Source organism: Poecilia formosa, unplaced genomic scaffold (genome assembly GCF_000485575.1).
Source record: "Poecilia formosa unplaced genomic scaffold, Poecilia_formosa-5.1.2 Scaffold106, whole genome shotgun sequence".
In the NCBI taxonomy this organism is placed as follows: domain Eukaryota; kingdom Metazoa; phylum Chordata; class Actinopteri; order Cyprinodontiformes; family Poeciliidae; genus Poecilia; species Poecilia formosa.
This window is the reverse complement of record NW_006800045.1, coordinates 1,388,036-1,415,714: the sequence shown is the minus strand read 5'-3', so window position 1 is coordinate 1,415,714 and position 27,679 is coordinate 1,388,036. Positions and strand designations below refer to the sequence as shown.

Genomic DNA, 27,679 nt, shown 5'->3' with positions numbered 1-27,679 from the left:
CAGGTCTTCAGGGCTTTTTTGCTGAGTTTGTATTTTTTTCCTAGATAAATTGGGCACATTACCACTGATGCTCACTAGCACTGCTGAGCTGGGCTTGACCCCCATTCTGGATGTGACACATGGCTGAATAATGCACTCTGCAGCTTGCTGAGATAAATGCTTGATCGTGCACTTATAGCACTTTTAAAGTAGCTGAGGGCTGGCCACAAAGATGCACATCTTTATACAAGGCCCACCTTTCTCATTCTGCCCTTTTATTTCTAGTTAAGAAATAATTTTTCTCTGAAATGTTATTATTCAAAATGCTTCATGAGCACTCGGAACTTTTTTTCAACCATTTTCCAACTTCCAAATGTGGGTGAACATTGAACCCAATTTCCACCATAATTGTTGGCATTAAAATTAATTTCAGATTTTACCTAACATGTCATTCAACCAACAAAGTGATGCAATGAAATTTAAGTTGCATTTTAAGATTTTCTTTGAAATTCTAAACATCTAAATTTTAATATCTGCTGGTTTAAAAAAAATAATTTTTTAAAGTTTCACTTTATAGCAAAAGCGGAAGTATGCAAAAATCCTTCTTGTAGGTCTGAGTGTTGAGTTTTCAGTTTGTAGTGGTATCTACTGTTGCCTGTCAATGCTGTCTGATTTGTACAACTACATTTATATAAGCATAGAAAGAGTTTACTTTAAATAGACCGTTTAGTATGTGATCCAGAAATGCTTGCTGGAAGCTACTAAATCGTGGTCAAAAGTCTTAGTTGCGCTTTCCAAACTTACAACCTTGCCAATTCATGACAAAAAGCTTAACTTAATAACTTCAAACATTATTTTTCTCAGTTTTTGCCTAAAATGTGCTCATTTAATTTGAGCTTAGCTGTACAGAGATCAGACTCTTATGAGCTGTAAAATGATTTTCTGGTGTTAGCAGAGGTTACTTGTGTTGCTGAACGCTTCGCGTCGTAATGTTTTTTTTCTGGATCCATAACTTCAGGACAAATTAACTTGCAGTAAATATGTCTAGAACATGGAAATAATTAACATTATAATGAAACCATATAGACTTGCATTTTCACCAGAGCAGAACTTCCTCAATATTGGAAGCAGAAAGGTTTGAAGGCATCACAACACACAGCAGAAAAATATTTTCTGTCTAAAAACACATTTTAGGAAAGATTGAAAATCTACAGAACTCGTACAAATTGATGTTCCCCCACAGAAACATCTAGAAAACATTTTTTCTGGAGAAAAAATGGTGAGAGATATGATGAGATCCAGTTGGTGCCATCCGTGTGTGGATTTATTTCTTATCAGCGGGATTGGGGTTTCATCCGAGACCAGAGCCAAGAATCCAGATAGGATCAAAAGAGCTACATATTCCAACAACCCGGAGCAATTTGCTGATCTGTGGGTTTTCCAGCATAATGCAGCACCATGTCACAAGGCTAATGTGATAACAAAACTGGCTCATAAATCAGATGACCGGAGGAATTAGGAAACTCCCCACATCTGAACCCGATGGAGAACCTGTGGCCAGTTCTTAAAAAGCCGATCGAAAGAAGAAGAAGAATCAACGTTGGATTATCGACTCTTCACATGACGTGATGTTATATCTGCCGATCTTGGAGCATAGCTATTTGTACTGAAATCGTATTCTTATCTAGTAGGCAAAATATTTCACATTCAGCTTAGTCATTAAAGTTTTCTTCATATTTTTCCAGTACATTCTTGACATATTCATGTAGCCTTAATATTACAGGTGAAAAACATCTGCAATCTGCACCTGATGTTTGTATTAGCATGTTTTTCAGCTGGTAGTATTCATATAAGCCTATGATAAACTGCATCCTATCAGTGTGGAAATTTGTTTGCAACAGAAGTCATCTATATATATATAAGAAAAGATGAACTGCAGTCTGTGAGAGGGACGAACTGTGTTTAAATGAAATCATCATCCAAACAGAGTAAGAAAATCACAGAATGCTGTATGTGGATGGAGTGATTTCCATACGTCTGCAACAGCTCTGCTGTTTCTGCTTCAGTCTGAAAAGACCCACCGGTTTACGGATGGCTCAGAGTGAACGTTTGTGTTTCAGGATCTGACCAACATCCTGACACTGGCCTCTTTACACAACGCTCCAACAGTAAAACGCAAACATTGTGTGGCCTTTTGGCCTCGTTTGCATGGTAACAGCGTTTTGATCGGACAGAAAAGCAAAGGTTAGATAACAGACTTCAGAGATATTAGACACCCAATGTGCATCACATCTATGTAAATGCAAACCAAACACATTTCCCAGTTTTCAGATGAACGATAGGGTTAGGGTTATTGGTGGTTCTGCTGCATCTCTCCAGATTATTTGCCGTCTGAAAGTAAAACTGGGATATATTTAGATAATGTCCTTCATTGAGAAGGAAATTACGATGCTGATATTCATGCAAATAGATTTTTTTTGCCATTTCATTTGAATCTCAAAAGGTGCGCCATCCCATAATGATCCCAACACCCAGGCCCAGATCCTCACCGCATCCTGAGGAGCTTGGACTCTACCAGGACGCAGGAATGAGTTCAAAGGTCACACTACCGCTGGTACTGGATTGCAGTCCTGGTATGAGGTTGGGACGGTCAGCTCTGCTTCACGTTTTAACGACGAAGCGACACCATCGTGTGCCGATGCCTGGTGATGGAAGCCCTTCATGTTCTGCCCAGAACCTGAGACGGTTCAGAGGTTCTGGAAGTTTTGTTCATGCTGGAGGCCCTCAGGAAACCTTCACGCTCTGCTGAGTCCAGTGAGGAACCCTCTGCATTCCTAATGGACGACTGAAACCTCACCGGGACCCTGCTGAGACCATTCATTAGACTTGATCTGGTTTTTCATGTGTATTAGGGTCAGACGGACACCACAGAGTGTAGCAGGATTAAAACAACCCACCAGGAAGACTTACATTTTTACAAAAAGTCAGAATTTTACAATAACAGAAACATTTATATTCTCTGATTCAACATATTTCACAAGAAAATCTCCCACATTGTTCTTGATTGATTTTATAATAAAACTATTCCTGATGATGTAAAGTCATACATTTGTAAAAAGAACAAAGAAACCCCTCAAAAATGACTACAAATCCAGATATTTTCAACAAAAAACTATGGAAGTCCTCTAAGATTGAAGTGGTAAATTTAAAAAAATACACATTGGAATATTTTCAAATGTTTAGGTGGTAGAACCTGTCTTAGAGAAAATCTGAGTTTTAATATCACAATTTATTCCCTTTAATTGTTAAATTTGACTTTTCAACAACAGATATCCATTTTTTTCATAATATGTGAAATTATTCTCAAAATGTCTAAGATTTTTGGGCCATAATTATTTTTATTTCTCTTTAATGGTCTACAATAGTTTATGTACCTACTTTGGAAGTGATTGTTCTGCAAATTAAAGCTAAAGTTACAGTAACAAAAACAGAGCACTAAAGAAAATAAGGATAAAATTCAGGACACATTCTGGCTCTTTGACCCGACTCTCAAAAGAACCAAGACTGGCATGAGATGCACTGCAGCCCTTGGTTGCTTCAGTTAAGGTCAGTAAATCCTTTTCTTTAATGAGAAAAGGATCAGAAAAAACAGCATTTATTGGAGCTTAATGGCTAAAATCATCGCTAACCATCAAGAACACAAAGACAAAAGAAAATGAGGATAACGGCAAAAGTATATGTTTCTGTGGACTCGTGAGACAAAGGCGGACCTGTAGGGAAGCTGTGTGTCCCACTCCGTCTGGTACTAAACTAGGAGAGCATTTCAAAAGAGACGATGCCGACTGTCGATCTCAGAGTTGATTTCCTCTTTCGGGACGTGGACAGGTGGATGAATCCTTGATTTCTACTCTTTTGGTCTAAGACAACATCTGGTCATCAGTGTGTGACCAATGATCCACAGCAGAGCACCAAGTCTGCTGCCTAATGGCTGAGAAGTTTTACACAAAGTGAAGGAAGGTTTGTGGTACAAATTGTTTTGCCGCTGGAAATTTGTGGTGCAAACTTGAGCACAGTTCCACCCGTCCTGAGCAGTCCAGCTCACACAGCTGCAATGAAATGAAGATGTACACCATCTGATTTTATATACTCAGTAAAATGTCAGACGGAAACAAACACGTCTCCACTGTCTCTCTGCCGAGCTATTTTTTACACTTTATTAATATTTATGGGCAGTTTTAACTGCTGTGGCTTTTACAGCCCGGCTCCTAGCGCGCTGCATTTTATTAATATCATAAGGACAATGTCAGCAGAGGCCCTAAAAAGGGTTATGGTTATGACTGTGTGTGCATCTGCCTTTTGATAAGAGTGCAGTGTGAACAGTGGGTGGGTTGCAAATGTGTTTAAGTGCACATCTGTTAAATTGTGTGTTGGTGTGTGTGTAAAGGCTGTACATGTCAGCCTTTTCTTTTACTTTCTTCTTTGACCATTTTCTTAAGTTTCAACCATTTTTTCCTTTCCAAAGAGAGAAAGAAACAACCTGTAGTCGTAGATGGTTACTGCCACCTAAAGCAAGAATACAGATATGGATCCTTTAGTCCTCCTGGACACTTCGTCCCTCCCACCATCCAAAGCCCGTGAAGTGTGAGTTTGTGTGTGTTGTTTGTTCCAGTCGTTGGCGTCTCATTGGATGAATGGTGTACGTTGGGGCGGGAAGCCATTAAAAGAAGTAAATAACAGAACGTTGTTGCTTGAGACGTATTTTGTGCGGAGCAGTTCTTTAAACCAAACCTACAGCAAACCTTTCATCGGACTGATAAATCCTCCTCATTTCGTTTGTTCTCTGCATCCATTTTCCTCCTGTCCGTCTTCACCCAGCCTCTCCTCCATTCCTGTCTGAACAAATCAGCCAGTTGGTGATGGAGGCCACAGCTGCGCCTCTGAAGGCCTTTTTGCTGCATAACTTTTACTAAATGGTTGGAAAGCGTACACACGGCTACATATGCAGTTATTATATGTAGTTTTTAAATGCCAGTGTAGATTATTGGTCAAACAGGAGTTTAAGTTGAAGGTAATTTGTCGTCTTCTCTTGTTTTTGAAGATGTTTCACTCCTCATCCAAAAGCTTCAGTTCTGAAGAAGGTTTTAGGATGAGAAATAAAATGTCCTGAAGAAACAGCACTTAAGATATGCTATTTTAATTTTTTCAAATCTAACCTTCAGTGTGTACAGTCATTCATTATTTCTTAAAGATAAAGCTAAAGTGTGTAAAACGCCAACTACCAGAATGATGACATCATTGGGCAGCAGCACTTCAAAAAGTTTCAAGATGGCCGCCTAACCCTTCTCTTTTCTCTAAGCTCATCACAGCTTTTCTTAGCTTAAATTTAACAAAAGAAAAAAAAAACATTTGTAAGATAAACAAAATGAAAAGTTTGTTTTTGTTTTGCATTTCAGTAATACAAAACAAACTAATACAAAGCAAATCATTTCAGATATTAACTTTGTTGTACAGCTCAAAATTACAATAGATACAAAATATCTGCATCTAGATAACTAAACTGGGCCTGCAAAAACTTTAAAAAATAAAATAAAGTAAGGAAAGTAAAGTGGGGACTTAATATGAGGACACAAAGAAGCTAAATTCCTAGCTTGTTTAGGCTAACAGAGATTTATTTTTCACTCAAATCATGAACTAATCCAATGTGTTTGTCTTCTTCTGGGTTTTTGCTCTGTTGTCATCATCGGCCTCACCTCACCATGCTTCAGAAGACATGCTTATTCCTACTCTTATTACCTGTAAGTAGAGACTTCACATCAGGAACTACTGCTTTCTCAGACCATCGTACGTTCTTTCTGTTCGAATGTTTGTCCTGTTTAGCTTTCATCACACTTAACTTTCTAAAGTAATAATTAAGAGCATGGCTAAAAAATTATCTCATATTTTAGGACAAACACTGCATCCTTATTGCAAAAACACCTTTGAACATCAGTAAAACTAACATTTAGTATTACATCTCATTTAGTTTAATGTCTCAAAATGTAAGTATTTGTTGTAGAAATTGAAAAGTTTATTCTCATTATGTCAGGGTATTTAGTTTTGCACATTTTACAATTTTTCAAGTTTGTGCAAAAGTAGGATCAAATACATATTTCCATTTTTGAAGGGAATCTATGTGGGAAAATAAAATACTTTCCCACTTCAGGGAGAAAAAAACTCAAGTATCCTCAGATTTCACATCCACTTGCTGACATTTTCACTGAAGTTTTCTGCATTTTGTATGTATTTTTTTACAAAACCTGCCTTTAGGCTAAAGCTGCAGCATGTAAAGCACATTTTATTAAAAAAAGGTATGTGTTTGTTAAAATTGTTACCATGTAGTGACGGTTTTAGCAAATATGAGACAGAGAATCTGTGAAAAGATCAAACTCCTCCAGCTCCTCCCTGAGCTACTATTTCTATCTGAAGAAATGCACCGCTCCCGACCAAAAACAACCAATCAGAGCCAGGAGGAGGGCTTTAGTGCTGTCAATCATCCTCAGATATGTGCTGTTAAATGTGCTAATGGCGGAGAAACAACCATTTCTCCGCCATCCTTGGTGTAGTGAGCCGTCACTGCAGGCTCTGCCAGCTGCATCACACAGACAGAGGGAATGGGCAGCGCCACATGAAGGTGATTGACAGCATTAAAACCCACCTCCTGCCTCTGACTGGTTGTTTCCAGTTAGCACTGGGAGAAGGCAGAGGGTCTTTTTTCACCTATCTCTCTCCTACCATGCTGTCATAACATGGTGACTATTTCAACAAATATGTATAAAATGTATTTATTTATAAACGTTACACACTGCAGCTTTGATGTAAATACTGTGGACTGGTAAAGAAAACCTCCCTGACTGGCCTGTAAAGGTTTCCAGTAAAACGCCTCAGAGTCGTTGGACGGATCAACCTCCCCCAGGGAACCAAACACAACGCTCTTTACTGTTTCACACAACTAACCTTGAATCCACACGGAAACACTGAACCATGCTGGTTTGGTCACACAGAGAAACTTTGGTCAATTTCAATCTCACCAATTCAGCACCACATTATTTTGGCCATGCACTTAAACCACTGCATGCCTGTTTATTTCCTCCAGGAATTAAGGGTATGCATAGTCACAGACATCACATATCATGAATATTTAGCTGCCTAATGTTTTCAGGAGAACTTTCATTTATTTTGCTTGAAAAGTGATTGGAGACCACTTTAAACAATATTTGGCAGCTTCGATGAAAAATATGAAGAAATAACGACACGACTGAATCGTTTCCCATAATATTTGAGAAATACTTCAACATCTGTTTTCTAAATTTCTTTCAACTAAATTCATGACTAGGTTAAAAACCTAAAACTTTTTTAGTACAAACTGTAATTTTGTTGCAGGCTAATGTGTTATAAACTTATTTTATGTGTTTGTCCTATGATATAATTTGTTAAAATATTGTGATAATTTCCACACATGCTGACGCAGAAGAGAACATTTGAGTTCAGCTTCGTCCTGCATGCCCTGCCTCTTAAAGAGTCTCACCCTAAAAGGTCAATGTAATTCACTCTTATCTCCTTCACCAAGTGGCCATTTCCTGCTTATTAACCACTTCTAAGGAAGAGCTATTATAGCTGTCTTAAGGCATGCACAAGCACGTAATGACACACTCACACACACTTTTACATGCTTACCTGTGTGCACGTCTGCACTCTTTTTGCCCTGAGCTCATCTGAAAATCCCTGCAGAGAATCTCTGCTTCTCAAAGCGTCTTCAAAGGCCTGGAAAACTCTCTAAATCTGGCGTGAGTCCTAACTAAGTGGGAAAACCTTTGCCTGGCCAAACTTTCTCCTAAAACAGCCCCCCTAAGGCAGCAGCTAAAACTGCTCCTTTATAGAGAGAAGCTGATGCATCTGGAGGGACAGCATTCAGCAGATTGTTTTTAACTTTAACTATATTAGGGGCACATATGGAGGGGTAATAACAGATTGTAATGAGTTTCAACAAGAAGGATTATTTTAACCAAACCTATTACTATCAGCTTCACCCCAAAAGTTTCCTGGATAACTTGATTTTTCTGTAGTCACCAATATTTTATTGTTTTAAGCAACACATGAGCATATAACAGCCTTTAGTCAAAAATAGGAGTAAAACTAAATATATCTTCAAAACTCTAAGTTGTGCAATAAAACAAACAATAAATAATAAAATAAGTTAATGTCAGATCCATTCATTAACTCATTACAAACAGATTCTTAAAGGCTTTTATCGCATTAATTAAGGTGAATATATGAAAACATGACATTAAAAATTGGAATATTACATCAGACCATTTAAAAACCCTTATTACAGAAATGAGAGCTTAAAGGAAAGTGTGGTTAATACCTGCTTAGACGTACATTTTTAATCAGACAAACGAGGCTTATTGGAACAAATATTTAAATTTATTAAATATGACTGTATGTGGAAAAAACTCTCCACTTCTAAATAAAACAGTTCACTGCAGTTTTTGAAAGAAATATCATGTCTTTAAGCAAATTCCTACCACTGTAACTTTAACAGCAGATATTCATCCTGCAGTGTTTACTTTCCTTTTATTTTTATTTTACCAAGAAGTCCAGTTGTAAATATCTTCAGCTCATTTATTGAAAGCAGCTGTTGCACCATGAAGCTAACTGAATAGCAGAAATGCTTCTATGAATCCACAGTCAATTTAAATAAAGCAACACTGATTTATTATGCTGCTAAATAAATCTAAATGCAGGTGAATACGCTTACATTCACCTCTACAGGGGTAGCCTGAGGAGCCGTCATATGAGGGGGGAATTTAAATGTGTTGGGCTGATGCATGCCTGCAGTGTGTGTGTGTGTGTGTGTGTGTGTGTGTGTCTTCACCGCAGCCTGTAGCCCTCCATCTCGCCCTCCCTTGTCTGGGTTGTGATACTCAGATGAAAGTTTGTTTGGGTTTCGCCTGCAGCCTCCTCTGGAGCTACCGCTGTCATCCTGAGGTGACTGACTGCCTGTCTGACTGCAGACTCTAGCAGGGGATGGCTCCAGGATATTTGAGTTATCCAGCTGCCAGCCGACTGGCTGAGGCCGGCCCGACCATAATACAGGAGTCTCTGCCAATTCCTTGACAAGTGAAACAAATGTTGCTCCCCTTGTTTTACTGGACACCTCCGGGTCGGCCTGTGGATCCGCCAAGCATCGACTGAAATGAATGCAATCCCCTGTTCAGGTTCATTTTTTTCTCTTTTGAAGAAATAGTGATGGTCAAGCTGCAGGTGAAATACTCTCGCTTCTGATGAAGACCTGGTAAAAACTCCACATATCTAAGAAACTCCAAAAGAAACAGATCTTGTTCTGAGAGGAATTCATGCCACATTAGTCACAGAGAAAACATATTTTTCTCCTTTGTGCTTCTGTAATCAGGACAAAGTAACTTGGTTGCCACCATTTAAAGAAAAATTAACATATTGGACTACAAATAAAATCTGTCCTGTCAAGTCATGATTCCCTGATTAGCTTTGAACTTTTAGTGTAAAGTTAGCAGCCAAGAGATTTTATTTTCCTGTAGGTTAAAGTAGAAACAGAACCATAGGCGCAGATTTCAATGGCCAAGACTTTAGGACTTTGAAGATCCTTTCCTCTAACATTCATTGCCACCTGTATGGTTGACATGTTCCTAGCATCAAGACCTGCTTTGTGAACATAAAAGTAATTGCTGATTTTTGATAGCTTATTAATAAATTGCTGGGTTTTCAACCATCACCTTGTTCTGACTTGACCTGGACAAAAACAACGACTTAATATTTATTAGCAGGACAAAGGGTTTTAGGTCCAAACCAAATATCTGGGCAGAGACTTTGGAGTCTCACCTGTTCTCTTCTGATTGGTCACCACAGTCAAGACAGTTAGCTTTAATTGAGCAAAGGATCAATCACACAGCTCTTAGTCATAAGTAACATTGGACTTTAAATTGGTTTCTCTCTAGAAGTCTAAGGATTTTTCCAGAATTGTTGCATCATTTTATACAGTTGAAGGATGACTGCTGTGCATGAATGACTTCTCTAAAATGCTTAAAATTTAAAACTAATATGCTTTATTCCACACAGTAGAAACTGTTTTGGATTTTACAGCCAACATCCATGGTTTTCCTCATCACCGTTCTCAGAGGTTCACCCAATCAGAGCCAAGGAAAATTAATGAAAAAACGTAAATATTAGCTAAAATTAAATGGGGAAAATATCTCTATGTTTTTATATCTTCACTGAAAATTATAAAAATATAGACTTCTGTATTCCTGGATGTTATCAATCACCTTATGATACTATTTTAATGAAGTCCTGTGCTACCAGTCAACCAAAAATATCACTAGTTTTCTTTTTTTTTCTGGATAGAAAAACATTTACACTTTTCTCTTTGAACCAAGTTTTCCATTTTATCCTTAAGAATTTAGTTGAAAAAGAAAATGCACACATCCTTGTCTGTCAGCCATTCATGCATTCATAGGTACATTGTTGTTCTGATGTCCTGGTTAATGTGAGTTTTATCAGTGTGACCTGTCGAGGCAGCAGTGGGTCAGGAAGCTGCAGACTGCTGTATTGGTTTAATATTGATGCATTATTCTAAAAAGAACCCACTTCAAATTAAAACAATCCCGAATCGTTATGGTTCATTCTACGTCATTTCACCCTCTACAATTAAGCATAAAATAAGGAAGTCTCTTTATTCTGTAAAATGAATAACCTTCAGTAATGAGTCTTTTTTTAATGGAAACACGGCTTTTGGGAAATGAACCCCTCAAGTGCTCCTGACGTCTCATACATCACATAAGAAACAATTAAAAAGCTGATTTTTTTTTACCCGTTTCATGAGTACTTCTGCTCTGCTTCACTTCATTTCCTCCCATCTCGTGTCTCTGGGGACTAAAACTGCTCTTAAACCCATCAGGGGAACGGCGCAGCTTTCCCTTATGGTTTTGAACGTCCCATCACCACACATCTCTCATTATCGACACATCAAACAGCCTGCAATTAGCGTCGCCGGGGGCACACAAGTAGCTCATGACTCTCGGTAGGGCCGGCGCCCGGTGGGGTAACCTGAGCGGTTAATGAACTGCCGCCGTGATATTCATTAAAGAAGGATTATGTCCCATTCATTGCAAATTACAATACGAGGGATTTGTCATATAAATGAGCCCATTATTGGGATAAATGTGTGATAGGAAGAAGTGCAGGGAAAGAATGGGAACCATGATGAGAAAGTCTTTTCCATAAAAGTTCTGAGACGTTGCCTGTTGCTTTTACCACGTCACTGATTCTATACATTCTTCCGTTTTTATGTTCTTGATTCTCTTTCTCGGCCACTTGTCTTTCTCCTTCTCCCTACTTTTTTAATGAAAGTGCAGCCAGATAGTCAGGAATAGACCACTGAAAGTAACAGTTTGACCCCAATCATAGAATCTCAAATATTAGGATTAAACCTGATGTCATTAGAAGGAAGATGTTTTGGAAGAAGGTTTGCTTTCATCCTTTCAATCTGACCAAATGTTGTTGCAAATGTTTATATTATTACATCTTCTTAAGTAGAATTGATTGATTACTTGCCCAGACTTTCATCATGTTGACTCTGACTACCTTCACACAGCCGACAAAACTGTGACACAAATCCGCTTTTTGTACAACCTATATTCATGTTTTCACAGAAGTCTGATCGGCCCAATTTCTAAAAAGATCAGATTTGTGCCACACTTCACAAAATGTTTAAAGAGTAGAGGTAGGAAGTGAAAAAGAACAAAAAATATGAAACAGCTCAAGTTTGACTATCATAAGAACGGGTGAGTGTTTTGAAGGAAAATTCAAAGAAAATGAAGGTGGTTTAAGACTTTTGCACAGTCATACATTTAATGAACAATCGCTTTGGTCCTTCACAGACATTATTACCAGTAAACCGTGGGCCAGAGGATTGATAGGGATAAAGGAGATGTTTCTTCCAAAGCTGACCTCTCGCTTATTGCTTCCTGACCTTCGGAGGGATCAACAATGTTGTGCTTGCACACACACACACACACACACACACACACACACACACACACACACACACACACACACACCAGCGCTCACAATCATTTAAGCAGAACAGGCACCTCACAAAACCAAAAAGATCAGCATGGAAAACGTGCACTGCAAGCACAGATTATATTCTCTCATAATACAGAGAAAAGCATCGGCGTGCGAGCAATCTCACTGTTCAGATGCACAAACACACAAACACACACACACACACACACACACACACACACACACACACACGCACACACACACACACACACACACACCATATAAACATCTGCAAGTAAACAAGAATACACACACCCTCCATGCCTGCTCTGTTCAGAATGGTTGATTCTGCAGCTCATGATGTGGCAAAAGTTTAATTGTTTGTTCAGCAAAACTAAAGACATTAGCAATGAGCTGATAGAAACAACCAGATCAGTTTATGATGTTTTCGACAAAAGTAATCCAGGAAGAGATTTTACATTTAGACCTCATTATCTAATGAAAGTGAGAATAATGATCAGAAATAAAATGCTCCTAAATGGCAGTTTACACAATTCTTTATTGAAATGATTGAACAACAAACAACTTGAATATTTGTATTTTAAAGGTGACCTAAGAAGCTTCCTTGACAGGTTAAGTAGATCCATGGGCGATTCAAAACATGTTCATTACAGTTTCTGCATAAAATCATTCTTAGATGATGAGATTCTGCTCCTTTCAGAATCAGCAGTTTTAAGGCGTTTTGTCACTTTAAATCCAAACAAGGTGCTGCTGGCCACGCCCCCAAACTAAATGTTTACACTCGCATGTGAAAATGGCTGCAAACAAATGTGCAATTAAACATCCGTGCATCTTTGAAAAGCATTAGTAGATCCTCCTGGTAAAACCAGCTGACCAAATATGCTGGAGCTCAGCTTGGGTTGCTAGGTAACGGGCTGGGCTTTGCTGGGGTTGCTAGGTAATGGGCAGCACCTACTTATTTGTGACAATACATTCTGGAGGTTTTTGAAATGTCTCATTTTCCAAACACCAAAAAACATTAAATTATTGTTTTTTCAAGCATTTGAGTTGTTTTTAGAAGCAGTAACCAAATGGAAGTACAAAAAACATGCAAAATGTGAATTCTGCATAATGCGTGCCCTTTAATGCACACACACCTCTACTAAGATTTGGTCTTTTGTTCGTTAGCTGGCTGCAGAGAACGTCTTCCTTATCTCCGGTTTTGGGGGAACAGCAAATCAGCGCCAAAGAAACAGCTGCTTTCCAAATACAGTGGATATGTGAATGTTTGGCAAATAATTTGGATTTATGCGGATAAAAAAACTATTCCCAGGTTTTTTTATCCGAAAAACCTGGGAATAGTCAAATGTGTGGATACTGACCTGTGAGCATGCGGGGGTCCACTGTACTCGAAAACCTAGAATAACCCAGGAAACTCAGAATATTGTTGATCGGTACATATTATTGAAATTACCAAATGGTCTTTGACAATGCACATCCATTCTGGTTCAAAATACAGCCACTGTAATCTTTCATTCACCCACTCAATCTCTAAGGGAGGCCAGGAAGAAAACACAAAACAAAAGCACAGAGAGAATTTTGTTTTTAACTATCGACTATTTAATATTCACTGAATAACTTGTAGAGTGGATATGAACCCTTACTAAAGTTAGCTGAGGTTGCTCTTGAAAAGTAAGAGCTTATGTCTCAATCATGCCATGCAGTGCAAAATACATTTGTCTTGCATTGGCCTTTTTGAACTGGCTTTGCAGAGACGGCTCATTCCATCAGAAACACATGCAACGAGGCGGCATCGTGATAAGTCACAGAGGAACACGCCAACTCACTGCCCAGCGTGGACCAGCAGCCCGACACAACCGACACGTGCAACACTCAGAGGCGAAAAGACTGAATGTCCAGCACACACAGCTCAAATATCTGCCTCTAGAAACACACACCAGTAAAGAGCCGATGCTTATGCACAAACACACCATCCACTGTTTGCCATTTGTGACTCTTTCAAGCCCTTAAAGTCAGAAAAATGTGTTGATGTGCTGATAAAAAGAAGGTTTGGCTATTTGTTGGATTATTTCTGAGCAGCTAGGATTTTTAGTGGACAGAGGACAGATTATTTTTTTGTTTTAATTGATTCCTAAATTTTAAGCTTAATGTTTCAGTAAATCCTGATGTTTTAAAAAAGCAGTGCCTGTGTGAAAACAGTGCTGTGGTGCTGAAAATGGATTTAGTTCATTCTTAGGATTACTAAAGTGACTGAAAATTTAGCAAAATAAAGGTTATAAATGAAATGTTTGGATGTCTCTTCAAGGAGATATTTTCTCTCTCACTTTCACCAAGTATAAAAAGAATTATGTGGCAAATTATGTTTTTATATATTACTAGTCTTAAGACTCGATTAGCATCTTAATTCCAATAATTGCATTGTCTGTAAATATTAGCATTTTAATTGAGAAGTATAGAGACAAAATAAGCAACATTTTCAAGTAAAAAACTTACTGTGCTGCTAAATTAGCACAATTCATTAATTAGACATATATTTACTGTTTAAATCCGTTAGTTGGGGTTTTCAACCATCAGATTGGTGCAAAGTGCTTTGAAAACTTACTTTTTTTAAAACGTGGACTCTGACATTAGCGTCTGACATAAGCATGTGGCAGCGCCTGTGCTGCTGCCACATGTTTAGCATTGAGACGCTGGTTTATGTAACTCCTTTCAGAACAACTTGAACAAAACGACCAGCATCCCATCAGATCATTTTTTGAAGCATAAATTAACCCCCAGTTGACCAAGAGAAATGGTTTTGTGGATGCTGCCTGTGCGTCAGATTGATGGCAGTACCAGGAACACATGAATACAACAGTTCCACCCAGGATCTTTCTATGTAACTGATTAAATGCAAAACAATTTTTAATGCGCTAAAATCTGTAATTAAATATTTGAAATGAACACATTAAAGTTCCAGTTGCAGTTATTGTAATACATGACATTTTAATGTTCAATATGTTTATTTTGTTGTATTTATATCTTATTTTAAAATTTTAATGTTACATTGTACATGATGTATTCTACAAAACTACAGACAGACAACATATAACTCTATTTGTGAAAAAAATTGTGAAAATCTTCTCAGCACAAGACTTGTGCACCAAGGAGAGACATTAAAACTTTTATTAACGTCTTCAACACTTCAACACCTGATTAGAAAATGAACTCTGTTAATGTAAAACTTTGTAATATTGTCTGGATTCCCTGTCAAACAAAATGCTTGCAAAGAATCCATGAAGATATTTTATTTGTGACTACAAAGACGCTGCTGGGTGTTTTAACAGACCCTGAAGCATATGAGAAGCCATGCAGGTTTCTCACGGCGTCGTAAGTTTGGAAATGTGCCGAAGATTTGAGTCCAAGAGATGAATCAAACTGCAGAACCAAACAGAACAGGCAGTTCATTTCCACGGCTGGCTCAAAGCTTCTGAAGAAGCAAAGTTCTCTTTAGATGAAGCGCACTAATTATCACTTCCAGCATTTTCAGACTCAAAGTTTTTCTGACTTTTCAAGACAATTCACACAAGACGAGATGAATGTTGTGAGTCTAGTTTGCAGGGTTCAACTTTGATTTCCTTCATGGTTTCTAAACCTGAGGCATCATGAGGCTGTAAATGTTCATCAGTAAACAGCTAACACATGGGACATGCAAGCACTGAGGGAACAGCAACATCTAACTAGTACAACTTGGTTCAGGTGTATAAATGTTCTAAATGTGAATGTCTGACTTGTCATAACGACCAGTTAAAGTGTTTTTACCTAAAAAGTTTAATTCTCTTACTGATACTATCATTTGGTAATTTCAGGCTTGGTGTCTTATATAAGTACGCCTGATCATGTGTTTAGGAAAACCGGAACATATTTACTGAAAAACGCCTCGACTTTGAAGAGCAACAGTGTTACAATGTTCACCTTTCAGCAGGGAATCATATCGTCTTTCCATTATTGTGCTAATTGCTGTAAAGAAAGCAAAAATAATTGCTGCTTTCATGACTCTACAATGGGATTATTAGTTTGGAAACATGAAACAGTAACTCTGCAGGCAGCCAAGCTGTCTGGCAGACAAACAGAGTAAAAGGTAGCAACCAGGATAAGCAAAATGTGCAGGCCTCCTACTGCACATCACTGCATGAGTGATTATCTTTTAACCAGCAACAACTTATGTAATCATGGTTGTGGAAATGATGTTAGTCTTTATAATGGGATTTAAATCATTAGCGACTAAAACTGTCCAACATATTTATAAAACTTTAAGTAAGACGGGGAATTATCGCCTTTGAGGACGAAATGTGGTTGGAAAATAAAACTAAATAATCATGGAAATGTTTGGTGAATTCAAATCGAAGACGACCAAAAGCAGAACTCCAGGTTGGGTTTATTTCTGAAAGTAAGAGCATTTCCACATGCAATGTGAAAGGAACTTGAGGGATTTGGACTCTCCTTCAGAGTGGCGCAAAAATGAAAATCTGCAAATCTCAATAAACTGAAGGAGTGTTAAGAAGGCCCAAATTCCTGCACAACACAGTGATGAGGTCACAAAAGGAATGTAAAGTCACAGCTTCTGAAATTTAACTTTATTTTTAACATGTGTATTAATCTCTGTGATGTGAAAATCTGGTGAGGACTAGATGACAGTTTCACTTAAGCGTTCAAGTGCCAAAGCTTCGAAGTAAATTCAGGAGTGGTATCTCATTTAAACACTGAAACTTTGTTGTCATAACAAGATTTAAAACCTGTTAAAATGAGATTTATATCTCATTAACACCAAAATATATTCTCTTTTAGAAAGAAAGAAAGGTTGGAACAGTAACAGCAATTCTTCCTGGGATTTTTAAATGTCATCTAGAAGAAACAGAGTGAGAAGGAGGATCGTAGTGAGTCTCTTTATGCCCTTTAACGAGTCGTAATCAGTCGGAGGGACATGATATTATATCTCCTTATAACAAGAAACTCAATTTTACAAAGAGATTGTAGAGAGATTTTCTTCTTTTAGCGAGGAATTCTCATTAATATTTATTTCTCGTTTGGACATAAATTAAATTATGTCCAAACTGACAGTTAAACGCTGCCAACTGTTTACATCCTGGTGTGTCGAACTGCTGATTTTAAAGATGGCCTACTCAAGTCGACGGATCCTTTATTCAATGCATTGCAGTATCCATATCTTTCATCCTTAAGTATTCATTCTGTGCTTAATTCACTTCATTTCACCTCTCATCAAGTTTTATCTCTGTGTATAAATATAAATATAACTTACCGTGACTAACAAGCTTGTATTGACGTCTTTGTTTAGATTTTTTTTTTTCCCTGTTTGTTTTGCTCATAGGAAGTTGGCCAAAAAGCAGAAGGAAACTGCGAGCAGCTCCACCCAGCAGAGGGAGATGGGTCCGGTCACCACGGCCGACAAGAGCACCACTAAAGTCAGCACCTTGCACAAAGACGACCCGTTCTCCACTTCCAGCCCAGACCTCAACGGCTTCAGTGAGTAAAACTCATCTGTTCTACATCATCTAGATTCACACTGTTACTGGCAGCATCCGTACATTATTCCAGAAACCTGAAGACGAGCAGGAATGCACCGAAACGCTTAAGTACCGATCCGATACGGAGAAACAGCACTGACAAAAATGTAACATGTTCCTGTTTTTAAACACAGACATAAATGTATTGAATTAGTAATTCATTTGGCCAGTACAGTACATGTAAAAACAACCCAACTTTAATTTGCTCAGTCAGTGAAATTATGACGGCCAATGTAAAATGAAGAATAAAGAAACTGACAAAAACAATAAGTTCACTACGGTGGTGAACGTAAAATAAACAGATCTTCTTTCAAATGGTCCTGAAAGTCCAAATAATTACTTGCAAAATTAATTGAATTAAGTAATTCTAAATATAATGTGAAATAAATGTTTAAGCATTTCATTATTTAGAGCTCAAAACATAGAATTAGAATGAATAGATGTGCCTTTATTCATCTGAAACTGTCACTGGTACCCAATCTAGATTTCAGTATTAGGACCAATAGAGATATTAATATCAAATCAGTGCTAATGCATGAAAAAGCAAGAGCTTCTTGTATTAATGTCTTTCTATTGCCTGGTTCTCTGTCAAAACACACATTAATGGTGTTATTAACCAAACTAACATACGTTTTGATTAAAAATAAAACTTCAAGGTGAGCAGATAACGCAGTACGTCATAAGCTTCCATCTTACTTTGAGCTTCTTTTAGACATAACTGCCTCTTCCACTCACAGATTGCATCTTGCAAAATAATGGACTGCATTTTTCTATATTTCTTCTTAAAATGACTCATATTTGTGTGTCCGGTATAATTAGACAGTTGCTCTCAGGCGGGGATTTTTCTCTTGTAAATGTCACGCTGGCCTTTGGGGAACTTGGCTTTTGAGAGCTACAGGTCCAATTTAATGCTGGTCATAACTGCCTGCACTCTTCTTCTTAACTCTCCCTACTGATGTACAAAAATTGTTCCTGCACTGAAAACTGCAGACTGAGTGATGTTACATTTGTTGCATTTTGAACATTCAGGTTCAATTCATTCTTCTACATTTATACACTACAGTACGTAGTTTTGTATAAACTTTTTTGCACAACTTTAAATAAACTTTTTGATTCATTTTTTTAATGCTGGGTAAACCTCTCAGTTAAATGTAAAAATCAGAAGGATGGTTTTAAGACAGACGTTTTGTTGGTCCTTCGGATGCTGTCTGTTCATTTACATTCACTAATAATCCCCTTACTTCTTCTCAGAACAGTTCAGTTTACTTAGTGTTCATTCACACCAGCCCTGTTTAGTCCACTTTAATCAAATTCTAGCTTGTTTGCAAAGAAAGTCCATTTCATTTCAGGAAGTGTGAATGTGCAGCTGCACTCTGGTCTTCGTAAAATCGTAGGTCTCAGTTTGGTTGAATTGAACTCTGGTTCTGTTTGAAAAGCAAAAGCAGGAAAGCAGACTGTAGTGTACTACAACACAGTGCATTCTGGGTAATTACAACCAAAACAAACACGAGAGTCTAGCTCTATCAGAAGAATTGGCTCGTGGTTTTTTACCAAAGATCTAAACTCCTCCAACCTCTAAAATCTGACGCTGCTCCATTTTTGTTTAAATTTTGTGAAGAAGGAAGTTCTCATCAGTGTCGTCTTCAGAGGGTTTTGTGATTTTTTATTTTTGGTGTTCTTGGCACAGCGCCCTCGAAGTCGAGGACGGGGACGATTGTTTGATACAATGCAGTGTGAAAGAAACTGCAGCAGCTGAAATCGTTACAACGTTGGTCCTCAATCAAACCGAGCCGACCGCCTGTGAAAACTTCCCTACGTTAAATTACACACAGGTGGACAGAGTTGAATTATTATGTGACGTTTGAAGGCATTTGGTTGTGCTAAATACAAATGCATAGCATACTCAGCACATTTCTGTTTGTGAAAAGTTAGGAAATTTTGTACCATAATGAACCACTTGTTGGTCTATCACAAAAAAAATAATAAAATACGGGAACTGTGGGAACTGAAGGAAGTTAAAAGTTACCCATAACAATGTCACAAATTAGTGTCGTCCTATCTGTAATTCAGCCTTGGTAGTATTTTTTCTGAAATGGACAAACATTTACTTGCATGCAGCACACTCTGCCAGGCTCAGTCCTAATGAGACTGAAAGCGCTGACACAGAGAAGGGGACCCAGTAATATTTCTGCAAGGAGTCTCACAGGGCAAATAACCTTTTTGTGTTATTGCATTCTCACCCAGTCACCAGCTATCTTCACAGGACATTGCTGTCAAAGCAGATTCCTCTTGGTATGCAGGTACGCTCCTGACTGTATTAAAGCTGAGCTGCTTTTTGGGGAACATTAGCATACAGCGGTGGTTTGCATAAGGCGAGGGGATTTTATCACCAAGCAGGAGAAAATATGTTTGTTTGGATGTATTAGAAGTGTGGGACAGAGATAAAGAATGAGAGAAGTGATGGAGGGAAGGAGGGATAATAAAGAGAGGATATACAACTTAAATAACCCACAGCGGGGAAGTGATGTCATCACTAGGGTGCAGCCAGCCTGGCCTCCGTCTTCCTACACAATCCTGCTTGATTCTCATCTCCCTTCAGTCTTCTGTCTGGGGTTTCTCCCATTGAGCTTGACTTTTGTTGTTGAATTTCAGTGAATGGAAGAAGAGGCTTGCAGCTTTGAGAATTGTGCAAACTATTATAAAATGCTAAATAAAAACTGAACAATAGTTTTAACCAGCCATGTTCTTTCTTACATCTTACATGTTAAACTTGCATCCCAAACTTTTACGACTGACCAGTTCTGCTCCCCACAGAGCGATTCACCGTCTGTTTTAACAGGTTTGTTAGTAGAAGACATTTCTGGGTAGTCAGTCAAATGATGTGTAAATATAGCTAATTAAGAAAGTTGCTTAAAATTCGTTAATATGCCAAGGAGATTTTCTTTTTTTGTTCATATTTTATCTAATTCTTTCAAGTGATGATTCCCTTTCTTGTCAAATAAGAGTTTGTAACTTAATATTCTATATGCTCTAATTGCGTAATAAGCTGAACACTTTTGCTAGTAATTAGATTTTTTTGAGGGAAACATTTCTTAAACTGATGTTGCATTTTTTTGTGCAAAAAGTCCATCTCAAAGAAAAAACTGTTTAAATGAATTAATTTATGGTTTTGATCTTGGGTTGCTTAGAACCTGGTCAAACCACACATGCAACAGTTTGTGGGACTTTAATTTTAAGAAAAAAAAACATGTTACTGCTGTTACAAGGACTGATAGGAAATTCAGCTGCCAATAAGCACAAAGTGATGTACACCAGAGAAAAGAAAATAAGAGGCATTGAGGTAGAAAAGATTCACAGAATCTGCTTCTAAGAAAGGCAGAACCATCAGTTTCCAAAAACTAAAAAAGCACCGGTACATTTCTGTGTGCTTGGCAAACACAGCTGAACGGTGAGTTATTTCTGAGATCCAGAGGTTTGCAATCAGGACTGAGTGTTCTTCATAATGTCAACCCCCAAAACTTCAACAATTATTCTATTTTATCCAAGAATTTCATTATTTTCACATTGATACATTTCAGTACAATACAAATTGCATCTGAGAAAATTTCAATTAAACTAAATATCCACCTTTATAAATATATGAGACATGTGGAAATTAATAAAAAGATGATTAAAAAGAAGATGAAAACTGATTCTAAAACAAATGTTTCACCATGTCAATAATGGCGGCTTATATTTTCAGACTTCTGTAACAATGAAACATGATGGGGAATTGAGAGATTTAAACCTTTAAAGCCTCAGATGGAAATTTCATTGTAACTTATTTTCTTGCTTAGCTGAAGACCAGCAGTAGATCAGCAGCTTTAGATCTAAACAACTGATTCATTATATGTAAATCAGATCCATGAGCAGGAAGACAAATTCAAAACTTTCTGTTCAAGTTGCTGTTGAACAGCAAAATGCTTCATTTACAGTAAACACTGATTAACTGAAACATTCTGTTTCATTATTTTCATCAAATAAACTCATTTTGGATCTACGGCTGTAACACGGACAGAATTTATTTAAAAATAAGTAAAACACTAGAATGAGGAAGACATGAGGAGACAGAGGATCTGGAATCAACGTGGCTCCATTTCTGCACAGCGTCTCTATAAAAACATATTTTTTAGAAAGAATTATAATGAAATCCACTCCACTTAATTAGATTTACATGGAAAGTCTATCTCAATGAAAATCTGTATTTTATTTGTAAAAAATGGTTGAACTGCTCTGACTGATTATTAAAAGGTACTTCAGTCAAATATTTTGATTTGAATAGCATAAAATCATTAGTAAGACAAGTATTAAAAAAACAAACTGTGGCTACGATTCAGAACCTTTGATCTAATTAACTAATTTAAATGTATAAAATGACTATAAAAATATAGACAGAAATGCACATATTCTGATACCTGTAATTATTGACCCCATACACTAAAACCAACTATATCTCACATTGATGCTGGTGGGAGCAGAAACAACACAACGCATTAAAAATAAGGCTAATTTTGGACTAATTTCATTTATGTTTTAAATTTTGAGGTCTACATTTTGATCTAGAAAACTCCATAAACTGCTTTTAGTCTTAAATTGGTAGTAATTTAAAAGAAATACCATTCTGCAGTCGGAACAAAGTTCTTTCATAATTCATAAAAACTCAAATGCAGACCTACTGTAAAGTCCTCATAGGTTTCACAGATCTGTGGTTTGTCAGTTTAATAACAGCCTCTTCAGACTTTTGACCAGTCACACACTAGTTGTCAGAAACCACACAAGAAAGAAATATATATATCTGAAATAGCAGGTATGAACGATAAATGCGTAAGCTAGCTGTCAGAGCTTATTACATTTATTAATATGTTCCAGTTAGTCTCCCAACAGTTCTCATTTTGACTTATTGAACATGTGTCTGACAGTATTTGTTTATAGAGTCTCTGGGTGTGTAGAAGAGATGGTGGATGTGCAGGAATGAGGTAGCATTGGCCAGAGCTAAAGGAAGGAAGTTCCCATAATCAACCACATTTATAAAATGTGATGTGTCCACCTACAGGTCCCCACTTTGCTCTGTAAACTGGTGACTAGCTTGACAGCCAATCCTTGGGATGAACTGGTGCAAGAGTTCGTTTAGAGCTACTTATTGTCTTTCCACCAAAGCAACGCTAGCTCCTGTACTGAACAAAATGGAAGATTGCTAAAGTGAGTCACTCACCGTTTGCTGCTTCTCCAAATATTTGTTAAAGAATGGGTTTCTCTCAGTAACTTAGTGAAGTCCAGGAGTTTAAGTCAAAATTTCCTTCACTTATAACGTGGGACGAGTGTCTTGTTATAAGTGAAATAATCTGCCAGTAGAACTAATGCTTTTTAAATCAATATTAAGCAAATATTGACTTGCAACAAGCTCCTGTATCTTGTTAGTTTTGTCTTAATTTCAGTGTAATAACATATTTGCAGTGGAGACTACACCCAAAGAGTTTATGGTTTTGTAGTGAAACAGCTTATTTTCTTTTGTATTTTAGTGACAATCACTTTGTTTAGTACAGGCATTTCCATTTTCCTCAGCCTACTGTTTCACAAGTTGCTATTTTGTATGCAAGTAAATAGAGAACATAGTAAATAATGCATACTATTTTGAACACATTTAAAGCATTAAACACCTTGTACTAACTGCAAGGTATTTGATGCTTCTGAAGCAGCTTAGCTAATAAAAGTGAAGCTGTATGCAGACTGACTTGCACAGTGACTAAACAGCTTTGGGAGGTTTTGCTACTGATAAGTTATCTGGTGCTTCAGCTGCATCAATGATCCCTAATGAGGGATCTAATGTCTTTAGGGATAACTGCGATGCTTGGTGTTAACAAGCTTCTGGAGAAGTCCACCGTTTTAATGATGATGTTGCCTCAACCACTCTGTCATTATTACCGCAGCTCTTTGGGAGATTTGTCACTTGACCTTTAACACACTGCGCGTCTCTTTGGGTAACAGAATGAGTCGTGGCGTTGACCTTCTTGGATATTTTTCTGGTAGCTTTTACTGAACAATGTGTGACACTTAATGATGATTTTTGTACTTCCGGTTTGGTTTCATTTTCTTTTTTAGAACTAATCAAAGACTGGTCCACATCCCAAGATGTTGCTTTTTGTAGATGTGTAAATTATTTCAAGTGTTTTCCAAACTCAGGTTCTAGCTCCTTGTATCCAAAACCCACTTTTAAAATATATTTTTAACATCTCTGTTTTTACAATGTTATTCTCATTCCTTCTTTGACTAGTTAAAATTATGGACCCTCACTGAGAAACACATCAGATTTAAGTGTATGTCCTGTAATCACTGTTGTGCTTCCAAATTCAATACTGGTTGCATCAGAGGTGCCATTAATGTTATCGAACTGCTCCACATGCTACTGAAAATTGATCTGCCTTTGTTGATGTTTTTATTGTTAATTGTCTCTGAAACTCGACTGTTGATTTTTGGATAAGGTCACTCTGGTGTAAAACTCTTTTCTGGCATTTTCCCAACCGATTCTCTTTTTTTCCGTTTCTACCTCATCTTAAATTTTCCACCTTCATGTATGTCTTTCTTTTGGGCCCTGCTGTACTTCCCCACTTTTTAAAATAATTTAATTGTCCTCACTGTCATATTTACACTTGCCTCTCCTCTCCACAGCCTCCCCCTCCCCCTGCTCTTTCTCTGTGCAGGGAAGCAAAACGCTGCAGAGCAAATCCCTGCTGAATTCCTACTACTCAGGTACACTCACACTTTTTTTGCACATTGACATTTTTTCTAATCTTTGTAGATGCTTAGGCACCAATTTCTGTGTTTATTTGTTGTGTTTTCTAATGCATGTTGGAGGAGGGAGGAGTCTTAAAGATGCTGCTGCTTAATTTTACTTGCCTTTAACTAATCCCACTCATTATGAACTGGACTAATTGTAGCTTCCTTTTTAAATTAACTGTTTACAAAGTTGAAATGATTTCATTAAATACAAAAATTTAAAAACTATCTTGAAATGATTGTGTATTTTCACAAAATCTGTACCATTTATGTCCAAGTAGACGTAGAAATACACCCTGCTACCAAACAGTCATATTTCATGTGAAGTATTCACCTTAACTTCTACAAACACTCTTGGGGACCTCTTCTCCAAAGAGTTTTCTTTTCTCCCACTCATCTGAATATAAAACCTTTCTCCAAAAGGCGTTTGGCTTGTACATGTGGGCAGCTGCACATTTCAGCTCAACTTGAATGAGAATGAGCGCTGTTGCATAAATCCTTCTAACGCTGGCAAAGAGAAACTACCAGCTGTAGTTGATCATGAATATTAATTTTGTTCTTGTCAAGCTGAAACACACCAAATAACCTTTTTGCACTTCTTACAAAGACATTCAGTGATTATTATTACAGGTACATTTCAAAAAATGTAAATATAGGGAAAAGTTGAATACTTTCTGTCACTCTTTTCAGAAGCCTAACATTTCTGGCTTTTGAAATCTGATCTTATGTAATATTCTAATTGTGTGAGTCACTGAACTTTGGGTTTTCATATATCTGCAATCCATATTCCTTAAAACTGTCACTTTGTAATGGATCTGCATATGATTTTCACTAAATGAATGACAAAAATGTTCAACTTTTAAAAAATATTCAAAACGTTTTTATGAGTTTTCTATACATATTTTAGCCTGTATGTGTAATTTACAGAAAACCATGCAATATCTTGGCATTTACATTATATGACAGCAAGTTATTTAAAGCCCAAAAATAATGTCATTGGTTTGTAAATGTTTTAGTAAAAAAGTGTTTCTACTTTTTACCAATTTTAACAAAAAAATGACAATGAACTCTGGATTTATCCAGATCAAACCGTCTCAAAATGTTTTTAAAGCGATTTAAAGATTTGACTGTCGTTGAAATGTTCAAATTGAGTATTTTATCAGCAGATAGATGTGAATAGAGTTTAACATCAGGTATCCATGTTTCCCCTCTGTTTTTTTCCCCAGTATCCAAAGAGCCTGTTCCAGCTACAACTTCAATAGGTAAGAGAAATAGTTTGTTTTTGAACCATAATTAAAAACCAATCAAAATCAGTGGTAAATTTTTAGCTCTTCATCATCTGTGTTCATTCAAACAACAGTAAGTGCTTCTGTATTTCCTGGTATTTACGGTGATAATCGACCAAACTGGCATGTGAATAACTGACGTCCGAGACTACTTGAAACTAAAACTGATCATAACTGCCTATTTTAATAGTTCAAACACTAAATAGACATTAATATCCATTAATACCTGCAGTGGAAACAGAACTACCACAGAACCCAACACCCATGATGATCCTTAATTTCAGTCTTACAGCCAATCAGCACCAGGGATAATAAACGCTCCTTCATTAGCTTCTTTGGAAATGCCAGCCAGCAGGATTACATCTTCCCAAGTTGCATCATCTTTGACATTTTTTAGATGTGCTCAACAAAAACATCCACATACAGGTGATTTTTTTGTAAATAATCCACAGGAAAGTCTGCGAATACCGAGACGTGTGAAGGCGGGGTCCCGCAGTATGTGGCCCCTTTACAATATCATTACTATTCTCTGGTATCTTCTTTCTTTCTGTTCACCTTATCTTGCCTTTCCCTTCTGTTGGACAGATTGATCAATCTCTTGCCAATAGGCTTGGCTCTGGCCTTTGGAAGTGTGTGACATGCTCTGTGTGTGTTTAGCCAGACTTTTACACAAGAATGCCACTTCACCCAGTTTCACACACAAAAACCAGCAGGAGATATAAAACCTAACCAGTGACTGTCGATTATTTCTACTCTGCCCTTTTCCCATAATGTCTTTTTTCTAAAACTTGATGAAATTCTCTGAAAGTTTGTTTTTTTTTCTCCTCTTTTTGTTTTCCCGTCATGCTGGTCGGGGCAGGTAGCAGGAAGAAAAGTGAAGTGCTTCTTTAGCCTCTAAAAATACTGTTGGTGATGAGCTGAAATATACCGCTCCAGATAGCGGTGACATAAACCAACTTTATGTTGTCAATCTGATTAAAACCTACTAGACTAAATGAGCAAAAGGAGGAAAATGGCTCATTAACAACTCTATTTGAGGATCTCATATTTTCAGCTGATTTACTGCTTTATTCCCCACCTGTCTGCAGGTTTCTCTGTCATTTGCTGATGCACATCAGGGTGTGATGAAGCAGAATGCAAAAAGATGCTTGGGTGATTTATGCACTGGCAGAAATTTGGTGCCATACATCTTCATGCAGTGACATTAGGTTTTAATTGAGCCATCTGTTCTCTTTACAATTAGTCTGAAAATCAGGAGACATAAAACAGAGGTTTGATCATCATGGCAACAGAAAAATCAGCTGCTTGCAACAAAAGTGCAAAACAATGGAAGCTGAAGTCAGACTGGAACAAACGCATGCTTTAGCAGGAAAAATACAAAACTACTTCTACTGATGCTTTTTGTCAATAAAATCCTTGACGTCTGATCTGTCAGTGTTTGTTTAGTTCAATAAGTTCAAAAATCATTATTAGCAAAAATAGAAAACTTATTATCAGAGACAAATGTACCAATATGTCAGCATATCCTGCTACCTTATTGGTAGCTCTCTGGTTCTGGTTCTTGTGCTTTTAGTTAGTTAGTCTTTAAACCGCCAGCGATTTGTAGCCTGGAAAACATAGTAGCACCAGGAAACAACAGGTGAAAATCTGAAAATCAAACTGAAAAATGCGCCGTTTAGAAAAATAAAAAACAATGTTCCTTTCAGGTTGAGTTGTAATGAAGATAAAAGTGAACAAGGTCTGAATTTAAGGTGGCGAGATTGTAATTACAGCAGCAAATAAAACTTCCATTTATTAACATTCTGGTGTTTTTGTGAGTTCATTAATTGTGCCCCATTAATTACTTTCATACTGACGTTCATTATAAAAAGGAAGCACACTAAGTTGATATCGTCTCTGAAAATTACCATAAATTACAGAAATAAACAAAACAGC

The 27,679-nt window shown here is 37.3% G+C and overlaps 1 protein-coding gene across 1 annotated transcript in view; it reads left to right on the top strand.

Moving 5' to 3' along the window:
* The window catches only part of LOC107837030 (receptor-type tyrosine-protein phosphatase T-like), a 64,025-nt gene that overhangs the window by 13,414 nt on the left and 22,932 nt on the right, over nucleotides 1-27,679 (top strand). The window contains exons 3-5 of the mRNA XM_016675094.1: nucleotides 17,450-17,604; nucleotides 24,351-24,431; nucleotides 25,685-25,720. Of these exons, the coding sequence (XP_016530580.1) occupies nucleotides 17,450-17,604; nucleotides 24,351-24,431; nucleotides 25,685-25,720 (272 nt within the window). The remainder of the gene's footprint in view (nucleotides 1-17,449; nucleotides 17,605-24,350; nucleotides 24,432-25,684; nucleotides 25,721-27,679) is intronic.